General features: G+C 36.4%; 2 protein-coding genes across 3 annotated transcripts; both read right to left on the bottom strand.

The window, feature by feature from the left end:
• Positions 1–70: 70 nt before the first annotated feature.
• jagn1b (jagunal homolog 1b) lies at positions 71–3,693 on the bottom strand. Of its 2 annotated transcripts, none has more exons than XM_079890006.1 (3): positions 3,588–3,693; positions 2,469–2,637; positions 71–965 (listed from the first exon to the last, which is right to left on the bottom strand). In XM_079890006.1, exons 2-3 carry the CDS (start codon positions 2,555–2,557, stop codon positions 503–505), a joined length of 552 nt encoding a protein of 183 aa, XP_079746132.1. In that variant the 5' UTR covers positions 2,558–2,637; positions 3,588–3,693; the 3' UTR covers positions 71–502. The 2 variants fall into 2 exon arrangements, with proteins under 2 accessions (XP_079746132.1, XP_079746131.1); XM_079890005.1 differs by having other exon boundaries at positions 2,469–2,583; positions 3,588–3,692.
• Positions 3,694–6,206: 2,513 nt separating this feature from the next.
• col8a1b (collagen, type VIII, alpha 1b) lies at positions 6,207–24,350 on the bottom strand. Its single transcript, XM_079890393.1, has 3 exons — positions 24,252–24,350; positions 10,092–10,386; positions 6,207–9,638 (listed from the first exon to the last, which is right to left on the bottom strand). Exons 2-3 carry the CDS (start codon positions 10,381–10,383, stop codon positions 7,729–7,731), a joined length of 2,202 nt encoding a protein of 733 aa, XP_079746519.1. The 5' UTR covers positions 10,384–10,386; positions 24,252–24,350; the 3' UTR covers positions 6,207–7,728.
• Positions 24,351–24,853: the final 503 nt, after the last annotated feature.

Raw genomic sequence — 24,853 nt, 5'->3', positions numbered from 1 at the left:
AAAGGAGGGTCTAAAATTAGCCAATATTCAGTAAGATGACGTGTAAATATTGAAAAACTGACAAAAATTTACATTTTGTATTAATTTTATTGTAAGATGATTCGTGGAAAAGAGCAGACTATCTTACATACATTACTGTATTAAATGGGTTACTTTGCAGTGGGTTTCATAACTGAAGATTTATTTCCCAGGATCGTCTGGATCCCACTGTCTCCCTTGTGGATAAGATTTGAGGTACAGGATCTGTTAAACAGCATGTGGAAAACGTGGTGGAAACAGACAAGAGATTACAGAGGCAGCAGTTCAAACCTAATCAGAATCTGGGCCGAGAGCCAGTGGATGAGAAGAACAGAAGATCCTGGTTTAACAAATCTGATCTCTTCTTAGGCTCAAATTAGTTAGTTAGTTAATCATAAAACCGTATGTGATCAAAGAGCCCTCAGGAGGAGGAAACAAAGACACAAACAAGAAGCTGACAAGACATTTACTCTCCAGCAGTCTCTTATTTCTTCTTTTTCTCTTGTGTGTTGGTGAACCAGGCGTCCAGCAGCTTTTTGCTGTAGTAGATCTGCCAGCCATGTACTTGAACTGAAATAATCAAGACTAAGTACATTATAGACACGGCAGAGAAGCCAAAGATGAACCTATAAGCTTTGCCGTGCCGATAAAGCTGCTGAGCCACAGGAAACATCTCCATCCCTCCATAAAGAATAGGAGCGACACAAAAAAGCCCGGCGCTGATCATTGAGATGACCAGGTAGCTGATGTTGTTTTTCGGCAACGCCATGAAGCTGAAGACTGTGGGTATGATGCTCAGAAGATACGTGTACTCCCATTGGTACGGAGAGGCCACCACTTTATGGGACACCAGGTTCAGATGGCTGACCACCACCTGTGCTGCTACAAGAAACCAGACCACTGCATGAGCGATGTTCAGCTTCTTGATCTCAGACTTCAGGGCCACACTGGGGGGATTGAGAAGGGTCAGTTCAACAGGATCAGAGGAACTTTGTAACTTCAGAGATTAATCCTGTAATACATTAGTAGTTTTAAGGGGTCATTCCCTAAATATGCCCCATCATGTCTTAATTTATTGGATAACATGTTAATAATCATACAAGTTAATTACCATTTTATTTAGGGATGAATTTTAAATCATTTCAGTACTTTGTCTAGGACTACAAGTGGATTATCCCAAGTTCCAAGGAATGTTAAGCAAGGTTCCCGCTCAATGAAGGACTGTAACGTAGAACACATTGCTAGTCCTAAGCAGCGGTTTTAAGTGCATGTCTGTATGAGGTAAAAGGACATCTTGAAGTTCTTGAAGCTCTGCCCCCTGTGCTGGTAGCAGCAGCTCATTTGCATTTAAAGGGACAGACACAAAAACAGTGTGTTTTTGCTCACACTCAAAAAGTAACAATTTTAACATGCTATATAAAAATATCTGTGGGATATTTTGAGCTAAAACTTCACATACACACCCTGGGGACATCAAAGACTTATTTTACATCTTGTGAAAAGGGTATTATTCCACCCCTTTAACTTGAGCGCAGCGTTTTTAGAATGCAAGACACATGTGCAACAGCCAAACACATCCGTCAAGTGCAAAAAACTGTTAAGAACTACTACTGTATGTTTGGGATTTCATGTTTTCATGATGGTGACAGGCTGAAAGGTGCTATTATTATCTTTGTTTTTACAAAACATTTACTGCTAATAATATTATTATCCATGTGGAGACCCTCCCCACAACATAGGGAATACCAGGACACACACTGCATAGACACTTCTGGCTTCACAGCAGGTTGTGTTTGCTGTAGATAACCCAAACTGTTTTTTTGTTTTTTTTATGTGGTCACAATACTACATAATACTGCATAAACTAGGCATGATGTTTAATATGAATGAGTGCTGATTTTTTTTTTTTTTTTTTTTACTTTTATAAATTTTTACGTTGCACTTATTTAGTTCTTTGTTCAATCTCAAGCCATTATTTTATTTGTATTATTAAGATGTCTGCACAAGAGTTAACTGTAAACAGTGCAAACATTAAACTTTGCTGAAATGAAATGTCTTGCTTTGGTCTACATAGTGTTTTGTTAACTCCACTAATCTATAATTACTAAACCTAAAAATAGAAATGTGTTCATAAAAACTAAACTAAAACTAACAAAACCATTAATGAAACTAACAAAAACTAAAAATGAAATGTACAGCAAAATTGAAAACGATATTAAAATAAAAATTAACTTAAAAATGAACAACTATGATCACATTTTACTTAGAAATACAGTACAACGCACACATAACGTTATAAGTGGATTTTCCTAGGCGCTTTTTGTTTTCAAGAGTTCAAAAGTACTGTACAACAGGGAAAACAATACGCGGAGGAGACACTGTAAATACAAGATTAAAATATTACTACGAATCATATTGTTTACATTCACTCCGGTTCACAGCATACGTACCTCATCTGATAATGTGCCGCCACGCGCTCGCGGTGCTGAAAGTCGCTGCCGTCCGTTCCTGTGGCGCGCGGCCCTGCTCGTGATGCCATGGCAACCCAACACCGTCGACGACAACCTGAGGTAAAGGTAAACTCGGAATTCACCTCACTCACTTCTTCTGTGTGAAAGTCTACATGAGGCAAACACGAACAGCTCACTCGCGTTGCAGTTTGCCAAGCGCACATGTTGCAAGGACACAAAATTAGCCAACGTGTACGTTATAAACCACGGAAAGGCAGAAAAGTTACCCGAGAAACACGAACTGAGGCTGGAGGTTCACAGATTCGAGACTCGTCCATATTTTCTATAATATGCAAGTAACGTAAATGGTGACCGTGACTCATTCTGCCTATATTTTCACGTATACATTTATAGGGAAAAAAAGAAAAATATATAATAATAATATATATACACACACACCTAAGTTACATGATAAAAATAGAATATCACCATAGAATAAACTTAAAATTCTGTACCGTGTCAACTGTGTACTTTGTCGCTTTTGACTAGTTTTTTTTTTAATAGTTAGCAGCTATTTCTCAAAGAATGGCACTATGAATGCAATGCAAATAATGTAACGTACGCTTCCGTAAATACTTCACTTTAAGTTACCTTTTTTTCTCGTATATTGACTTTAACCAAACTATAGCTTGTTATGCAAAAACTACAAATACTGTTTCTATTTCCGAAAGCGAAATATCCTACTGAGAATCCTGCTTTAGTGAAGTACTAATTGCCTTTTGAAAGTTTAAACTTCTCCGTAGTTTTTGTTTGTTCATGACTTCACGACCTTGATCCGTAAAACAGCTTAAGTTGATCCTAAATAAATCCACGCATAGTATGATTTATTATTGAATATTACTGATTGTCAAGGTATTTCTGATTCTAAAACAAAGATCACAACTATCTGTCACTCAAGCCAACTTCTACAGCTTTTGCTGACGCTTCCTACAGATACTGTACTTGATTTCATACAGAAACCATTCATGTTCATTCACAGTCATAATCGGCTTTGCAGACGAGCAGACGCGCATATATACCAAACTTATGAACACGCATAGGCTAGTATAAAATGCCTACCTTATTTTGAACCAGCAAACAACTTCATATACTCAGACACAGTAGAAATGTGATCAAAGTAGTTCTTCTTCGACATGTGCGTTCGTTTGGACATGCTTCAATATCGCCCTCACTGGTGCGGAGTAGGAACGACTAATGCTTATGAAAATAGTTTGGAGATTTGCATCTAGAGTATTGACACAAAGGATACACACACTTGGTTATTAAATTATGCATTACATTGGTTAAATCAATTGGGAAAATATGTAAAACTTCTGTGTCATTCTAAGCTCTTTGTTGGTCTGTTTAAGGTCTATATTATGGAAGCTTGTTTCCGCCACTGAATAATAAATAAATAATAATAATTGCGACTTTTTATCTCACAATTCTGACTTTTTTTCTCACAATTGCGAGATATGAAGTCAGAATTGTGAGATATAAATTATTCTGAGTTTTAAAAAAAAAAAAAAAAAGTACGTCTTTTTTCCCTTAGAAAAATTTCTCACAATTCTGAGAAAAGATGTCAGAATTGCGAGATATAAACTCGCAATTGAATTGCGTGTTATAAAGTCAGAATTGCGTGACATAAAGTCGCAATTGCGAGAAAAAAAGTCAGAATTCTGACTTTATAACACACAATTCTGACTTTATATCTCGCAATTCTGACTTTATAACACGCAATTGCGACTTTATTTCACGCAATTCTGACTTCTCAGAATTGCGAGATGTAAGCTCGCAATTGTGAGATAAAAAGTCGCAATTATCTTTTTTCAAATTAAAACTTCTGTGTCATTCTAAGCTCTTTGTTGGTCTGTTTAAGGTCTATATTATGGAAGCTTGTTTCCGCCACTGAATAATAAATAAATAATAATAATTGCGACTTTTTATCTCACAATTCAGACTTTTTTTCTCACAATTGCGATATTAAGTCAGAATTGTGACTTTTTTCTCAGAATTGCGAGATATGAAGTCAGAATTGTGAGAAATAAAGTCGCAATTCTGAGAAATAAAGTCGCAATTGCGGGATATAAAGTCGCAATTCTGAGAAATAAAGTCGCAATTGCGAGATATAAAGTTGCAATTCTGAGAAATAAAGTTGCAATTGGGAGATATAAAGTCAGAATTGCACGATATAAAGTCGCAATTGCGTGTTATAAAGTCAGAATTGTGAGATATAAATTATTCTGTGGTAAAAAAAAAAAAAAAGTCCGTCTTTTTTTCCCTTAGAATTGGACTTTATATCTCACAATTGTCAGTTTTCTGAGAATTCTGACTTTATAACACGCAATTCTGACTTTATATCTCGCAATTCTGACTTTATAACACGCAATTGCGACTTTATTTCACGCAATTCTGACTTTATCTCGCAATTCTGAATTTATAACACGCAATTGCGACTTTATTTCACGCAATTCTGACTTTATATCTCGCAATTCTGAGAAATAAAGTCAGAATTGCGAGATGTAAACTCGCAATTGTGAGATAAAAAGTCGCAATTATCTTTTAAAATGTTTTATTTTGTGGCGGAAACAAGCTTCCATACAATGGGTGTCTTTGCCGACCTCTTGTGGAAAAAAAATATATATAACATGAAATTTCATGACTCTAGTAGCCACTAGATGGTCTTATAGCTCTATTTGGAGCAAATGAGCTGTTCCGCTGAGTCCTAAAGTCAGTTCATTTCAGTATGCATTCATTCAGATACACATGTAGACATTATAAAATATTTTTTTGATAAAGTTTTAGCATTTTTAGTTTTTTCTATGTGTACTGAAGCACTCCTCGCATTCCATTCATTCCTATGAGGTCAAATTGACCAGCAAGGGAAGTATTTGATACTTTTTTTTTTTTTTTTCAACCTTAAAACTCCTCAAATCCATTCAATTTGTTTTGTGTGTATTCGTGGTTCAAATGCGACAAAAGTCCTGGGGTCTTGGACCCCTCAAATGAACACTCAATTTTTTTAAATGATCCTAGGGAAGGATGAGGGTAAGAAACCAGAAAGCACATTTGTTGTGTAGATAAAAAAGTATAATTTATCATATATATAATTTTTTTATTATATATTTTTTTGCATCATTTGACATTTCTGAGGTTCCCAGAAATTACTAACTAGGCCTACTTAAACACAGTAGCTCAATGAGAACTAGAGCTAGGCAAAATTCAGAAATTCGGAATTGGCTCTCTTTCGATTCAGGTCTCATTTGAAGAGGTCACTCCCCATAGTTTGTTGGCATGATTTGTTTTGACTTATCATGACTATATGTTCCCTGATATGTAGAATAGATTTTTGTAACTGATTAAACATATTGCTCTAAACTAAGTTCAATACAGCCATTAAAAGTTTTTATATAATTCAAAATTTTCTAACTTTTTATGGATATATAATTTTGATATATCTATATATATATATATATATATATATATATATATATATATATATATATATATATATATATATATATATATTAAAAAAGTATACGTACATGAATTTGTTTGAATTTCATTGCAGACAAGCATGAAATGGAGTAGATTTACTCTTGCTCATAAATGCGGTTGTTTGTGCAGTATGTAGCCTACATTACCATAGTGTCCTGTGTCCTGACACAAAATTCCATAAATGATGGTCAGCATCAAGATTGAAAACAGGGATTCTTTATTTTTTGTGGAATTCCCTAATTACAAATTCACAAAATTTCTGTTAATTCATTTTGTTTAAAAAAAAACAACAACGACAATGGCATTAAATCTTCACTCCATGTTTGTTTGACCATTCAGCACCGTTGTCAAAAATTAAACACAAATAATACATTCTTTTTTGTGCCCCACACCATCTCTTTGCACATATACAAATTTAGTTATTCAGTAGTAAAAATAAAAATAAATTACAGAGAGGTTCCTAAGACTGTTTCTGTTTAACTTGTGTTCATGTGGCCGTATCCAGTGTTGGGTGTAACTCATTACTAAGTAATTCATTACTGCAATTTAATTACTTTTCCCTTGAAAAAGTAAAGTAAGGGATTACTCTTTAATTTCCTCTTTTAAAAAAAAATGTAATTAGAATTACTTCTGATGTAATACTGTATAGAACAAATCTATATAAAACCATAATGGATTTAGCATCAAAATTTAACGTCTAATGTTAAAATGTTTTTTTTTTTATGTAACCTTCTCCTTAGTTCAAGAATAATTTATGCAATTTTATATCATTTATTTGAAAGAATTAAAAGAGCAGCTTCGTCTATCCTTTATTGTTCAACTGGTCAATGTTGTTACTGTATGGGATTTAGAAAGTATTTAGTAACAAGTAATGCAATACTTTTTTAGAGAGAGTAATTAGTATAGTAATCTAATTACACTGTTGAAGATACAATTAACAAGTATTAATTACTTTGTTAGAGTAACTAACCCAACTCTGGCCTTATCGACTTTTAATATTGATATACTGTGCTCATTAACAATCAATACCCTTATTTTACCCAATCAATACCTATTTTGATAAACAATGATCTGATATACTCAAATCAATTGGGTGTAAAATAACCTAAATGTAAGGGTTCATGACATTTTATGTATTTTACTGATGGTGTTAGTTAATGAGATTATTGAAAAGCAAAATGTTAACAACCTAAACCCTTATGTGCTCACATACTCTCTTGAAGTTAATTGAGATGGCACAATGAGAAACTACTAAGACAGCAGAAAAATAGTGCATATCCAACAATCTGAAAATTCTTCATTATGACAGTCCCAATATCATTTTACATTGATATGTAAGTCAATGTGACCCCATCTATATACAATCAATATACTGTCAAACAATAGGAAATATGCAAATAAATAATGTGACAAAAGTTCTAACAAAGTGCTAACCGTATGGATGAATGAATACCTTAAGATTTTGAAAGACTGTTTATATTATGTAATTATGTGTATGCTTAAAACATGTATTTAACATTTTCTTGTATATTATAAATGTAGTTCCATTGCCACTGTAGCACAGTCTGCTATAAAACATACCTGACTGAATCTCTATGACTTAATTATCAATTTCTTACATTTTTTCAGATATAAATAGTGTCTCTGTACTGGTGGCATATACACAATTTACTTAAGAAAAATGTAGCATTGATTTAATATGGGTGACTTTTTTTTCACATATTCACATGGGATATAACAAAAACCCAGAGAATGATGAGTAGACGTATCGATCAGCATAAAGTCCTGCAGCTTGGTCTGATGGTAACTTAACATGAACAGTGTCTCCAACTTGTAAGGGAAGCACTGCACTCCCTGATGCCTGATCCAGGTAACTTTTTTTGTATTCATCATATGTATACATTACTGGCTCATTGTTCCTGTATAAGGCCACCCATACATTGTTTCCTTTGCAATTAACATGGTAGACAAAGTAGTAAATTCCAGGTATTTTGCAAGTGAAGATGCCAGTTTGAGAGTTGTAATTCTGGTTGCCATTATGCAGAATCTTGCTGAAAACAACAGGTTGCCCAACTGGAGGAAATGGGGTTGTCAGCAGAGCTGTAAATGCTGGCATCTCTAGGCCATTCCTACCAATAATGGCTCCTCCAGGCTTTTCTTTCTTGTAACCACCTTTTGCCCCGTCTAGCCCAGGACCACTCTCAGGAAGGATTTGCCCGATAAACGGAGCTTGAGCGGGAGGTCCAGGTAGGCCAGGTGGGCCAGGAGGACCAGGTCTTCCAGGTTGACCTGGGGGCCCACCCATTCCAGGTATACCAGCAGGACCTATTGGGCCTGGAAGCCCTGGTTTTCCCTCACCTGGCATTCCAGGTTTTCCTGGTGGTCCATATTGCCCTTTTGGGCCTGGTAGACCAGGTTGGCCCATTGGTCCTGCTGGACCCATTAATCCTGGGATTCCCATAGGCCCTGGATGACCTTTGTCTCCTGGAAATCCACCTTCTCCTTTTACACCAGGCTTTCCAGGGGCTCCAGGTAGGCCAGGTAGGCCTTTGTGTCCATTTTCACCTTTAGGTCCTAAGGAACCAGGTAAGCCTCTCGGTCCTAGTTGCCCCAATTCTCCTGGGAATCCTGGCTTGCCAGGATGTCCTGGGGGCCCTGGTTCACCTTTTGGACCCAGTTGTCCCTTAGGTCCTACTGCACCGCCCTCTCCTTTTAGACCAGGGAAACCAATGCCTCCAGGGGGTCCCATGAGACCTGGAGGACCCGGGAGGCCACTTGGCCCTGGCGGTCCAATCATTCCATTAAGGCCACCATGACCCTTTTCACCTTTAGGGCCTTGAGGGCCAGGCAAACCACCATGCCCCATATCACCTTTAGGGCCAGGATATCCAGGCTTGCCAAACCCAGGCAAGCCTGGGCCCCCAGGTAAACCAGAAAGACCTGGTTCGCCCCTTCCACCTGGGAGACCTGGTTTCCCTGGTAAGCCATCCAAACCAGGTTTGCCAAAGCCTGGTAGTCCTGGTGGTCCTATTTGTCCTCTCTCCCCTGGGACTCCTGCCAATCCTGATTCTCCAGGTGCACCAGGTTTACCTTGCCCTCCAGGAGCCCCAGGTAGTCCATTCAGTCCTGGCTTGCCAACTCCTGGTAGTCCTACTTGTCCTGGTGGTCCTGGAGGTCCAGAAGGTCCCTTTATACCTGGCAGTCCTGGGAAACCAATCCCATTCTCACCCTTTGGCCCTAGGGGACCAGGGATCCCAGGGAATCCCTTTTGTCCAGGTTCTCCACGAGGACCAGGTTGTCCTGGAAGTCCTTGTCCACCTGGTTTCGCCACACCTGGTAGACCATGTGGCCCTGGAAGACCTGGAGGTCCTGGCATTCCTATCGGCCCTTTACCGCCAAATGGCCCCAACTCACCCTTCGGTCCTGGTAAACCTATACCTCCAGGTTTTCCTGGCAAACCTGGCATTCCTGGCTTTCCAATTCCAGGGAGTCCTGGTGGACCTTGTGGACCAGGTTTGCCTGGAGGTCCTGGGATGACATGACCAGGAAGTCCGGGAGGTCCCTGGGGCCCTGGAGGCCCCTTTAGACCAGTCTCACCAGGGGGACCTTTCTCTCCTCTTGGAATAGTTTCACCTGAAAAGAGTAACCAGTCAGCACTTCAGAAACACTCGCACAGATTCTTTGCATGTCTGGATGTTAAAATGAATGGGTAAATAAGTAAATGAATGTATTTCTGTGATCTTGGATCAAATTATATTCAGTATATATCAATTGTGTGTATTCAACCTAATGAATGAATACAGTAGAGTTAAAATGAGATTAAACAGAAATTTACTATGAATAAATTGCACAAAAGAGACACACCCAAAGTGTCTCTTTGAGATGAAAGGTGTTTTCAAGAGGTAAACCCATCAAAAAGATTGAAAAATTGCTTCATGTCAGTTAACAAATTTTGTCAACATTACCATCACAGTTCATTAAAATAAATTTTTAAAAGTAACAATATTCCATCTAATCTATAAATGAATATGATATCATGAAAGCTGCACACGAAATTATTATAAAAGAATTAGCAAAAATACCAACCTTTTCCTACAATGGGTTTACCCATGTGCATGGGTATCTGTGGACGCTCTTTTCCATACTGAGGAAGCAAAGGCATTTCATTTCCATATGGCATGTGTGGCATTTCCTTTCCATGGTAATGGTGTTGGGGTATCCCTTCATTGCCATGTGGCAGGAGAGGTAACTGAGGCAGAGGCTGGTGCTGTTGAGGCAGTGGCTTGTGTCCATAAAATGCACCTGCATGGATATGATGTAGCAGACACAAGTGCTCCACCAGAACAAACAAGTGGGCAGAGAGGAGAGGCCCAGCCATGTCCTGTGGAATGGAGAACAGGAGAGAAGGTTAGTAGTCTTGGGAAAACACAAAAAAGCTAGCAGTAAGGGCCCACACCAAAGTGTAGTAAAGCACGTCTATGCCTTACTCAAGCATTGGTACTAACTATATTGTTGTTCTCATTGCTGGATGATGTTATTGATTCTACAGTGGTTACAGTGTGTCAAAACACTCTATAATATCACCATCAATTAATTGTAGTCATGAAGTTAGTCATATTGTAGTCATGGAGTGTTTAATATGTATTTATATGTACATCTCCGTGTTTGGGGGCAGCAGAGCAAAATAAGAGCAACAGGTTACTTATTAGTTTATCATCGTTAGTATGATTAGGGAAAACTAAATGATAGGACAAAATGGCTAAGCATCACAATACGCTGGATAATTACTGTGTGAGAACCACTGGCTCGCCTTAATGGTTTAAAATGTCAATATGTCAATATCAATATTGCAACGTGACATTTTTCTTTATCACCAGTTGCTTGCAAAATGATGGACAATGATTCAAATTTCGTGCACGTCATTTCCCAAGATAAAATTAAGAAAATCATTAAATAAATTAGTAAATAAACAAGTAGGTAAATTAACAAATAACAAGCAAACTTAAACTTGTTTGCTTAAAATTTTGGCAAATAATTTGCCAGTGCAGGTACAAAAAAAACTTTTTTTTTTTTTTGCCCTCCCAACTCGAGAGTTAAATTTCTCCCATGCATATACATATGTACTGTACATATACACTCACCTAAAGGATTATTAGGAACACCTGTTCAATTTCTCATTAATGCAATTATCTAATCAACCAATCACATGGCAGTTGCTTCAATGCATTTAGGGGTGTGGTCCTGGTCAAGACAATCTCCTGAACTCCAAACTGAATGTCAGAATGGGAAAGAAAGGTGATTTAAGCAATTTTGAGCGTGGCATGGTTGTTGGTGCCAGACGGGCCGGTCTGAGTATTTCACAATCTGCTCAGTTACTAGGATTTTCACGCACAACCATTTTTAGGGTTTACAAAGAATGGTGTGAAAAGGGAAAAACATCCAGTATGCGGCAGTCCTGTGTGCGAAAATGCCTTGTTGATGCTAGAGGTCAGAGGAGAATGGGCCGACTGATTCAAGCTGATAGAAGAGCAACTTTTACTGAAATAACCACTCGTTACAACCGAGGTATGCAGCAAAGCATTTGTGAAGCCACAACATGCACAACCTTGAGGCGGATGGGCTACAACAGCAGAAGACCCCACCGGGTACCACTCATCTCCACTACAAATAGGAAAAAGAGGCTACAATTTGCACAAGCTCACCAAAATTGGACATTTGAAGATTGGAAAAATGTTGCCTGGTCTGATGAGTCTCGATTTCTGTTGAGACATTCAGATGGTAGAGTCAGAATTTGGCGTAAACAGAATGAGAACATGGATCCATCATGCCTTGTTACCACTGTGCAGGCTGGTGGTGGTGGTGTAATGGTGTGGGGGATGTTTTCTTGGCACACTTTAGGCCCCTTAGTGCCAATTGGGCATCGTTTAAATGCCACGGCCTACCTGAGCATTGTTTCTGACCATGTCCATACCTTTATGACCACCATGTACCCATCCTCTGATGGCTACTTCCGGCAGGATAATGCACCATGTCACAAAGCTCGAATCATTTCAAATTGGTTTCTTGAACATGACAATGAGATCACTGTACTAAAATGGCCCCCACAGTAACCAGATCTCAACCCAATAGAGCATCTTTGGGATGTGGTGGAACGGGAGCTTCGTGCCCTGGATGTGCATCCCACAAATCTCCATCAACTGCAAGATGCTATCCTATCAATATGGGCCAACATTTCTAAAGAATGCTTTCAGCACCTTGTTGAATCAATGCCACGTAGAATTAAGGCAGTTCTGAAGGCGAAAGGGGGTCAAACACAGTATTAGTATGGTGTTCCTAATAATCCTTTAGGTGAGTGTATACATATGTACAAGCCTTTTTGTACCTGCATGGGCTTAAGAACGTGCATGTAAACACACACACAAACGACAATGTGTGTGGTCACATAAACGTGTTAAACCATTTTCCTTTATCGGCAAAAGGTCAGAAACGGTTTAACAATAAACAGAGCTAGATTTTTCCCCATTACCCTGATTTCGCACGGCATGTAAACACCTTAACCTGCATTCTGTCAGCATATTGAAGTGCGCATCTGTAACATGACAGGAAAGCCTACTTAGGGCTGGTTCACACAGAATGCGATTTTGCTGTTAAAAACAGCAGGTCAGTGGAACAGAAAAGGGCAAGGTCTAGAGACGTGTTCTTTTTTAAAAAAAAAGTTGAACTTATTTTAACTTGATCCCCGCGTTTTCAGAATGCCGTCATGCACGAGACGTCTGTCGAGCACGTGTTTACATTGAAAAACAATGGAAACGAAGCGCAGTAGAATGGAAAATCGTGTTCTGTGTTAACGGCCCTTTATTCGGCAGATTTAAGTGCATCCAGCTATAGCGAGTGTTTCACAGTAGGGTAGGAGAAATATTGCAAACTCCGACTTTTTCTTGACCCAAAAAATATGGAAAATGTGTTCTCATCTCGTGCAGCCAAAGGACAAGTGGTACAGTTGTAGTTAACTTCAAATATGAGAGGAAAATGAGTCTGTGCAATATGACATTTTGAAACACGTTCAAAATGACATTCTGGGGTTGTAATGCTTTATTTAACATCACAACTCACATAATTAATAGAATAGGGCTACTCTGAGTGAAATAGCCTACATGGATGCTTAAGTTTTGATGTCACCACCGGGAATAACCTTTTTTTTTTTTTACGGTACTGTAAATGCAGTTTACTTGCATTGGCAGGTTAATGATTTGCATGCAAACTAGTAAATCAGGTTATTTCAATAAACTGATTTTTGGTAGTTATCAGCATATTGGTGTTCATGTAAACGTGCTCTTTGTTTGCAACAAAATAAACCACAAATTATGAATGTCAGATTATTTTTTTATATTGTCAGTATATCTTCAAAATCTTATGTAGAGTGGCAGGTGTTACACACAGCAAGGAACAGTGCAACGTTTACTGAACTTGCGTATACTTTTGTTTAGCATTAATCGCATGCATCTATCCTACTTCTAGCCACTATTGACTGGGCAGCAGAAGTTTCCAAACATCTATTAGGTTTTCTTAACATGCAAAATTGGACAGTGATGTATTCATCTTTCTCATGTCGAGTTATGGAAGCTATTTTGCAGCTGTGTTTCAATAAATGATCTAGGGAGATTGCCTTAACATCTAAAAGATTCCATTTGTTTTATAGCAAATAAAGTTTCATAATCCTTTATTTTAAAAAAAAAAAAAAAGAAAGAAAATTTGATTCTTCATGACATGATCCCATTTATAAAGCTCTTTTATCTAAGTAATTTATTAAATATTTTTCAAGTTAATTCAATGCCTTCTGCACTTAATACAAAGTTGCATATACAAAGACTGTATTTAGTCCATTTAATTCACATGCAGAACAAGGAAAAGTCTATTATTTAAAAATATATCAATACATAAATAATATAAAAGTAAAATCACACACAAAAAAAGGTTTTCTTAAATTAAAAGGGCTTGTCAAATGTTTATTTGTATAGTCATTGATGGAAGCAATGACCCTCCAAATTCAAATCAGCCTCACATGAGCCACATTAAAACTGATTGTACATTATATCTTATATAATCTATGCCAAACTATAGGCTTTATTATTAATCAATACGAAAAATTATTCATTAAAAAGAGTGATTTTTGTTTTGCTGTAACAGACCTACACATTTGTTATACTTAAACATGACCACTAGAGGTCAGTAACTGCCCACAAAACAGATATAAACCCTGTTTCTCGTCACTATTCACTGCTTTGTATTCAGTGTTGTTTAGAAAAAACATAAATCTTACAAAAATTCTAAATTAACACACAAATACCAATAAAGCATAAAAGATGTAGTCTGTCAATTTTACAAAACTTTACACTGCAAGTTACACAAATAAACATAAAGGCCCACCTATTGTCAAGCCTCATTTTCAGAACACTATGGCACAGACAACTTGATTTATTTCTTACTTTTTTTTTGTTTATTTTGTCTGTTGTTTGAGAGCCATGTCCTTTCAGGTCTGTCCTGAAACTCTGATGAATGGAAAACCCAGCCACCCAGCCGGCAGCTGCGCTAAAATCCAAAACGCGAGCCTAAACCTAAGCCGACCCCAGAGTGGAGGGGGCATCTTGCTTTGATTGAGAGTGGGGAAAAAAAACCTGGAATGCTTTTTACGGAATCGTTTTTTGATTCTAATACATACAGACGTATTGGGATCAGTGTGTGGGTGGGATGCCAGAGCTTTGATTCTCTTTTGTGAGCTACTGTAATCAGAGATCTTGATTGATCTAGCATGAATAGAATGAAAAGACTAAGTAACACATAAACCATTTTTCTTGGGACGCTGCCAGCCAGGTTGATTGCGACTCCAAAGATACTTTCCACCTCTTCCACATATTTAAACCATCTACAGTATCATATCTGTTCAAACATCACTCTATATTCAGTTTCTCTCAGGGAGAGAGCACACCTTTATGAGGCACGTGATTTGTAACGTAATTTATATATGCATTAACAACAATAATGAATAGAAAATCCACTCTATTCTGAACAGTCACAGTGCCAAGCAAAATAAGTATTTTAAATATTTTACAAAAATGTGGTGGAGTCATAAACGTAAATTACAGGAGTGACACTTGAAAATAAACAGAAGGAATCAATTATCAATATACAGTATTCAAGAGCAATCACTTTTCAAATTGAAAACATACATTTTAAACAGATTAACTTCACAGTTGATTTAAATGAATAAATAATTTATCTAATTATTTATTCAAAAGATAATTGATCCCTTAATCTTATTTTTAAGTGAGATTCCTACTTATTACAACCTTTGACATTCATTCCTTCATTCATTAGTTCGCTCATTCAATCATTAGGCACCCAACCCAGACTCGTCATTCCTCAGAAATGATTTTCCAATTTTCCAGAGATATGTTTTCAGAGGATTTTGTGTCATTCTTAGTTTGGAAAAACAACTCTTTCTCTGTATTCGACAAGGCTGGCATGTCAAAGTGAACAACTGGTCAATGTTCTCTATATCCCCCCAAAAAATTGTGGACATAAAAACACATTCCATCGGAACATTTCTCAATTACCGTTGGCCATGTCTGAAAAGTGACACAGAATATCACAATCAATAGCCCTCATTTGCATCCATGATACCCACCAGCATTAATCACAAATGAGATGCCGAAACAATCTCAAGAGAAGCATTTCAGGAGAAGTCATGGAGAGAGAAAAAAACATGTCTCATAAAAGCTTCTGTTCATTCTGAACTCAACAACTCTGTTCACAACCAGGCCCAGTCGAATCTCTGTGATTATCAAATTCACAAGGCTAAAACAAGCATCTCACGTTGTTCCCTCTGGCCTACATCCGATGTTCAAAGAAGGTCAAACGAGAAATATGTTGACAAGCGAGGGTCAAAACCACAAGGACTAGCATGACGGAACAACAGCAACCCTACACGTCCACTGCAGAGAGCAGGAATCAATGTTCTTTTTGGCCAAAATTTGCAACCGCAGCATTTGTCTGCTTGGTTTCATGCCACAGCTCTGTTATCGCCCTGCCCTGATTCTAATATAATCAAATTTCCATTCCTCCTTTTCTGACTGCTTCCAGATGTGCTGTCAATTCACAATAAACAAATAAAGAAGAGCATGCTGGGTGTCAACCATATAGTTGATGCTGACATAATACGATGATTATATGCTCAGCCTTGCATTATTTTGGCCTATTCAGCTCTGAAGCCTTTGCTTTTGATTTCTGGCTACAGTGTCCAATTTACAACAAAACATGTTTGAAATTGTTCAAAGAAATAAAATGATGGTTTGATTAATTTATAAAAACACAGTGGAGTTCAGACATTTTTAAGTGCAACTTAAAGTTTGTGTCCAAAAGTTAGTCCATGTTTTGTACGTGCCCTTACTATGGACATAAACTGGGGGCTCGTCCGGGATCTGAAACCAGGACTTTTTGCATTGAGACTCTTTCGTGGTTCCCATGTTCAAGTAAAACCTGTACATTTCAGAATTTTAAAACATAGTACCTGGTAAATTCATGGAGATTAACTCTTTCCCCACAATCGACAGAGTTTTCCGTCATTTATGACAAAACGCTTTCATACCACTGACGGAATTTTCCAGCTTTCCGTGTTTTCACTACGCTATTACGCAACTTCTGAAAGAGTAATGAATCTCTGGATCAAAATATGCAAAAAAAGGAGCAGAATCAAGTGATAAAAGCATTGCTTATGCATGTTATAATCTTTGGAAAAAAATTCTCAGCTTTCTGTTGAAAAATATAGCTTTTTTATTAAATGTATACCCACATTCAAGTGTTGATTAAAAAGAATGCATGAAGCTAAGCTAGAATAAATCTTTTTTGTTTAAAAGCAGGCTCTGTTCTTTCATTGATATATTGCATGTTCATATATTCATACAACAAAATATTCAAAATATAAGTGAAAAAAAAAATGGTGATGGCTGGCAACTTCTTTAAAAAAAAAAAAAGAAACACTGTTGGGGAAAGAGTTAATAAAACCTTATATGTCGTGAATATTTTCATACTGAATATACATTTTTCTACTTAAGCTCTGCTCAGTTAATTACAAATTAATGGAAAGGCCATGGAAAAGTAATGGAACTTCATGAGCCAAAAAGGGAACCCTGCACTTTTTCCCCAGGTTGCTCAGGAGCGATATTCAATGTAATAAAATGACCAAAAAGACACTTTGGATAAATCCGTAGCATGCCAACTAAACCAAATGAGATGGAACAGATGCAAATGATCTCTTTTTTTATTTTTTATAGTGATTATAATTTTGTACAGTTGCATTCCTGTAGCTCAAACAGTAGAGGATGGCGCAAGCAAAACAAAAGTCATAGGTTCAATTCCAAGGGAAAGCATGAACTGATAAAATCATTGATTGCAATATAAGTTGCTTTGTCCGCAAAATACATTTAGAAATTTTTTTTTTTTTTTTTTTAAGAGCGGTTCAGTTTAGGGTGTTGTTCTCCATGCTGTCAAATGGATTCATAATGCAGTGTTTTGTAGATTCTCTTTCGGATCTGGCTACTGAATTTGAACAGCCTTATGATGCTTTACAGTCAGCATGACCGTGATAATGAGGTGCCGACAGTAAACAGCAGAAGATGCCAAAAGACACACTCACCCACCCAACACACCGCTCCGTGTTCCCACCCTACCAATTACTACAGGTCTTGCTTTTTCTGGAAATGGGAAGAGTGAGAGAGAGAGAGAGAGAGAGAGTATCAAGACATTTCTCCCATGAAACAGACATAACTAGAATTCTCTCACACACACATTTACCTACATTTACCTAAAAATAAAAGTTCTTTACTGGCATTTGTGGCTCCATGAAGAACATTTCCATAGAATCCATGGAACCTTTCAAATGCACACAAGGTTCTTTTTAGTAGAAAAAGGTTCTTTAGATTATTAAAATGTTCTTTACATTAAGAAAGATATGGTTATTTAAGAACTGTTCACTGAAAGGTTCTTAATGGCACAAAAAATGATTATTCTATTGCATCACTGCTATGTATATATAAAGCTAGTTAAAAATACTAGCCTACTCACTAACCCAAAATATAACCCTACTCATATAAACCAAAAAGAAACCTTGCATTTTTATAATGAAGTAAGTCATAAGTTACAAAATATGAGCTGGGCATCGTACTGGTATTCAGTCCAGTGTCGTTCTCTTGTGATATTGCACAGATACACTGAAGTGGAGTTGCAGTTATTCCTCAGGACAGCGGAATGCAGAATCAGCTGACAGAACGGCCCGTCCGCCAGAACTGCTGCCTGCTGTAAAACACATTCTCTTGCTCACTCTGTAGCTCGCACTTCTCTCTCAGGTTGAAGGGAAGATTTTCATGTAACCATATGTTTTATTCTATGGGGAATAGGATATTTTGGGCAGTATATAAACCATTATAAGGTAGCAGAAAGCCACTCTGTTTCCTCCATATAAAAATGGAATTAGTGCAATTCGCGCCTGAAAATGTCAAGAAAAATACTTCTTTCAAAAAAATATATATATATATTTTTTTCATCTCAGGCTCATCCTACATTACATATTCATCAGACATATAATGTTTAAATGTATATTTTGACTTTTTTAAAGGAATATTTCACCCCAAAAATTAAGTTTTGTCATCATTTATATACTCTCAGGCACTTACCAAAACTTATTTTCATACCAGAGAAGACTCTTAGATTCTTGTGTGGCTTATAATTAGTAAAATGTTGTAGTAAAATAATATAAAATCCATTTATCTTTCAAAGCATGTTTTGTTGACTGAGCATTCAGATCTGCTACTTTCAAAATGTTGATTGTATATCAACAATCCAAATATGGGGCCAATGGTTTTGAGGGGGTAAAACACACAGACATATTTTATATTGGAATTATTTTAATATTCTTATGGTTTTTATTAATATTTTAAATGAGCTTTTATTTTTATATTTTCCATTTTCATTTTAAATTCAGTTAAAGTTTCAATGATTTTACTGTTTTTGTCATTTTTATATTTTTTGAACATGCCTTTATAGTTTTTCATGAAATTTTATTAATTTTAGTACTTCAACCTAAACTAAACGACAATTACAAATTTTGCCTCGCAACTTACTGAAATCAAATATATTTAACTTTTTTATATTTTATTTTATTTCAGTTAATATTTCTTTTATTTCAAGTAACATAATGTATGGTTTTAGTTTTAGTTAACGAAAATAAATGTAGGAGTTTAGGGGAAAAAATTACAAGCATGTAAGTGAAAGCATATAAAGGCAAAAATAAGATATAATATGATTTTACTTAAATGAGTATTTTAATATAATGGTAATTATGCTATTTTGTGGCTGTTTTCTTTTTTGGTAAAAACATTAATTTAACTAAACATTTGACCAAAATTGAAATAAAATATTTGTTTGCTCCTTTTCGCAGGGCAAGCTAAATATCCACCAATGACACCTGTGCAGTCCTTTAGGTCAATTTCCTAATCTCGATAATTATTGTCTGAACACTTTATCAGCAATGTTAGATGGCATCAGATGACTCTCATTGTTCACACAGACACTGATGCTGGTGATTTATATCAGTGCAAACACAGGCCAGGATCGGAGGTGTTCTGGTGCATTTGTGAGCGTTGCACACACTCAGAAGCAACCAAAAAAAAGAGACCCGGCTGAAATTAAAAGTCTAAAATCCACAAAAATCTCACTCATATAAGGTGTTACTGCAAGTTGTGCTGGTTGTGATATCATAAAACATTTAAAAATGCTAAGCTTATGAATATTTAGTTAGGTTCTGTACAAAAAAACTATTTCAATAGCTCATTACATATAAAATGTATTGACCAGTTTAATTCCTCAAAAAAATTATCGTGATTTTAACAGTAAAAGACTGTAAAAATGCTACAGTGAAAAACTGTTACTTGATTAACAGAAAGTTTCCTTACTATATACGGTAAATAACTGTGATAGATCTAATGGTACATTTAATGTAATTTTACTGTAAAATACCATTAAATTTACAGTTTTTGGAAGTGAAAATGAACAAGTCCTATAATTTACAGTGGAAAACCGTAAATTGACATTCCCACGATTCCCTGCGTGACACTTCACATTTGATGTATTTTTGTTGAAATAACTATGGTTCTTCATAGTTTTCTTAGTTTTTTTTCTAATCAGTTATGTACATTAGGGTTTTATGTTACATTTAATGTTGTTAAATGAATGTTTATTATATTTTTAAAATTTTATGTGTGTTACCATGATGGTGTTTAATGTTTGTGTGAATGACACTGTGCATTAACTTTCTTGTGAAAGAACTGCTTGTGACGAGCTTTGATTGATCATGTGAGTCTCATTACTGCTGTGATTGTTGGTTATCAGTGTATTACAATGGTACAAAACAGATATTAATACTTCAATAGGTCGGTAAATTAACATTATATCAGATAATGAAATACAGTTTATTACTGTAAATTTAAAGTTAAGTCTGTGAAACCTAAAATGTTGCTACCGTATTTTTTACGGTATTTTTTTACGGTATTTTTTTACAGTGTAATGGTAATGTTTTTATTATGGTGTGGACATGATGCCAGTAACTAAGAAATCTCTATACCAAGATCAAACTGCTTCCTATTATATATTTGTGACACACATTTTTCCAATTATTCCAAGAAAAGTACTCATAATAAATGCATAAATGTTTGATCAGACCCAAGCCTTTTCAGCCTTGCAAATATCTGGTGTCTTAGAAACCAAATTGAAGCACAGAGCCAAACCTCTCTTTAAACAGAGAACTGTTGGTCCGCCACATTTTGGTGTTCGTGTTTCCGCACAAAGCTGATTTGACATGAGAAACTTTTGCCAGGGAAGACCTGTAATTCTATAGTCTACGATGGAGAAGATTTGTACGGTACACAGCTTTTGGCCTTCGGATAGAGGTCAGCACAATAGCCGCATTCATGATCCAAACTGCAGTACGTGGTAGTAAAAACAGTTGTTTGATTTTTTTCCAAATAATACGCGTCACAAAATAATTCTATGGAACCCAATCCACCCACAACCCTACAAAATCTCAAGCAAGACTTGCCTTCCCTCTATTTCCTTTGTTCCCTATTTGTGTAAGAGTGCATGGCTTTCATTCAGATCAAAAACAAAGTTATAAAACATCAATCTGTTAATAGCCAGAGGGAAGTGAGGGAGGAGCATTCACAGGTCAGGCTACGTCTGTGACTGTTTAATGAATCAGGCTGCTCAAGAAAGTTCCAAATAATGGAAGAAAGAGAGACCGCAGGGTTGCGAGGTTCAGAGGGTCGTTCCTTGGAGATTAAAGATGCTCCGCAGCTAAATAACTCTGAGCACAGAGAACTAGCTCTTATTCGGAACTGGTTCCGTTTGGTTCCAAAAAACAAATCAAAAAACACCAGAACCGTATGATCGGATCTAATGATTCGCTCACTGACTGAATCAGAATCGTTTCGAAGGGTTCTTCACTGAACTCAAAATGTATTTTAAAAAAAACCTCACTGTGCTATGTGTATTTAACTCTTTCCCCGCCATTAATTGAATTTTCCGACTTTTCACTGTTATACGGTATGCGTCCCCTACATTCTATTACACATCTTCTGAAAGAGTCCTGAATCTCCTGATCAAAACACAGGCAAAAATGGAGAAGAAACAAGCGATAAAAAAATTGCTTTGCACGTCTTGCAAAATGCGATTTTCGAGCTTTTTGTTCAAAATTTTGCTTTTTTTATAAAACTTTCCCACATTCAAGCATTGATTAAAAAAAAGAATGCATGAAGCAGTTGTTGTTGTTAAAAATCAGTCGCTTTGTTCTTTCTTTTGATATATTGCATGCTCACAAAAAGATATTCATACAACAAAATATATTTAAAAAAATAAATAAATTTGTGAAAATATTTTAAAAATGCTGGTGCTGGCCGACAACGACAAAAAAAAAAAAAAAGCTCTGACAGGGAAAGAGTTAAGGCTTATTAGACTTATGCAAACTGGTTGTTTACATGACAATATGTTAAATATACACATTCAGAACAGATTTCTTGTAATAAATGGTGCTTTAATTCTGAATAAATATATTAATATTTAAAAAAAATTTATGTTTTTGTTTAGTATATTTGTTAATAGTGCTGTCAAACGATTAATTGCGGTTAATCGCATCTAACATAAAAGTTTGTAAATATATATGTGTGTGTATATATATATATACACATACATACATATATACATACATACACACATGTATATACAAACTTTTTTGTTAGATTTGTCAGCACTATTTATTTATAAGTATTTAGTTTGGACAAATTATTGTTCAAGTTCTACAAAATTAGTATTGGAATCATTAAGAAACAGGAACTGGATTTGCAATATGGAATCATAAAATTTCTTGATATTATTAAAGCAGCGCTATGCAGTTTTGCAATTTCTTCGGAAAAAAAATTGGGCCCGCCGGCCCAAAGTTGCAAGGGTGTTTTTTCCGCTCACATGCGCTAGGGGGGTGCGAGAAGACCACCATTCAACCCGAAAAAAGTCATATAACCATTCCAGTGACTCTGAAGCTGTTCAGTTAAGGTAAATTAAGCTAAAAAAAAAAAAAAAACTGCATAGTTCCCCTTTAAAGGCATAGTTCACCCAAAACTGAAAATTCTGTCATCATGTACTCACCCTCAAGTTGTTTCAAACCTGTATGAGTTCCTTTCTTCTGCTGAACACAAAAGATATTTTGAACAATGTGAGTGATCTAACAGTTGCTGGTCACCATTTAATTCCATAATATGAAGAAGAAAAAATACTATATAAGTCGTAGGAGACCAGAAACTGTTTGGTTACTGACATTCTCCTTTTGTGTTCAACAGAACAAATTCAGGGTGAGTAAATGATGACAGGTGAACTATCCCTTTAAGTATATACAATAATAAAAAAAAAACAGTAGATAGAATCTTAGATAGATAGAGAATCTTAGATAGAGACATATCAATAAATGGCTTCCTTGAAAGTACTGTGAAAAGAAAACTTAATCACTAAGGATCATCAAACTAAACAAATAAGACAATCATTATTACAAACACAAACTCTACAGATACCAAAACATATTCTGGATTAAGACATACAACGTCCCTGGTCGAATTGCATTGACAGTTTATCTATTTAGTGATCAATGTCAAGACCGGAGTGGAAAACACTGCATTTTTGCAATCCTGTTGGACTAGCGAAAAGGATCAAGAGGGAAAGGTTAGGAAGAAAGATTGCCAAGCACCAGAGCTTTGCCTCAGTGTCCAGAGCTGTTCGTGTGCCCACAGGAATGGATCTTCTGAACCCTGGAGACATAACATCCAGCACTGATCGCTGTAGGAAGCTGGGAAAATCACACACAGCCGCCCTCCGGCTCACAGCCATGCCCAGTGCCAGGAAAATCAAAGTGAAACTAAAGTGAATGTGGCTCTATAAATATACAAACCCTTGAGCAGAGCTGGATAAAGTCTCTTGCACAACAGCAGGTGTGGCATGCAGCAGGATATGAGTTAGATTCAATCGGGTGTAGGAATCCACACTTATATCCAATCCAAAATTAAATCAAAAATGTGCCACTTGGGTTTCTTATTAGTCAAGATTTAAATAAATAAATCAAAATTTAAACTCCCCAGAAATTTAAAGACCGTTTATAATGCTATATATAAAATACAAAAATCATTTCTTAAATAAAATAAACAATTCTCTGGGTTCCCAACCCTTGTGACAAATGACTTTTCATGAATTTTCCAAGACTTTTCTACTCGTTTGTGACTGGAAAACACTTGCCAATGAAATATTTCACACCCAAGGATGACTAAAAAAAAAAATATGTAAAAAAAAAAAAAAAAAAAAATGTAAGTAATTTTTCATATTTTATTAAATACCATCATTTTTTTCATGCCTTTTTTCCCCCATTAATATTAACAATGGAAACCCCTACTCCACAATCTACACAAATCCAAGAAGATGGATAACCCCAAAAAAACTCAAGCTGCATCATCAAGGAACATCTATCATGAACTGATATTACTTTCCTCTGCATGTAAAATCCCATTCAGATCAATATCAATACTTAAAGCAATATTTCAAGTCAATTATTTTATTATTCATTTCCCCCCTTGACAACATTCATTACATATGTACAGCACTCACCTCTCTCTCTCTCTCTCTCTCTCTCTCTTGGCCTCTCTCTGTCTCTGCCTTCTGTTTATCTCTCTCTCTGAGTGAGAAGTGAAGGACGAAGGAGATCCAGAAGTCAGAAGGAGAAATGTAGTTAAAGGCTTCAGGCAGCGTGGTTTCCACTTTTATGGGCAGGTAGGAGGGGCAAGGCAACTCCTCAAAGGAGGTGGGCAGAGGGGAAAAGAAAAAGAGAGAAAAACGTTCACGTAAGCCTCCACCCAGGGCGTTGATGCAGTAGCTATTTGGTTCAGTTATGACATTTACCCACAGTAGCCTAATATATTTACTTATTTAAGCCATTTAAATGCTTTGTATTCGGAAATAAAGTTTCCGAATATCAGCATGACTGTGATGAGGCCGCAAGAAGATAAACTATATCGTCAGTACATCTGTCTATTGCCCCGTGAATAATGAAAAAAATTTCCAGTTCATCCCGGAGCAAGTGTTTCGTTCCTGAATGAATAAGTAAACTTAAGCGTTTTGAAGTGTTCGAGTAAATGATTCAATGACTCACTCATGGGCTTTATCCGAAAACTAAAAAATACTGTCTTCGGAGGACACATTCTCAAGGTAGG

Source organism: Squalius cephalus (genome assembly GCF_949319135.1).
Source record: "Squalius cephalus genome assembly, chromosome: 13".
NCBI classification, from domain to species: domain Eukaryota; kingdom Metazoa; phylum Chordata; class Actinopteri; order Cypriniformes; family Leuciscidae; genus Squalius; species Squalius cephalus.
Note: the sequence above shows the minus strand (reverse complement) of the source record. Positions and strands in the feature narration are given on the sequence as shown.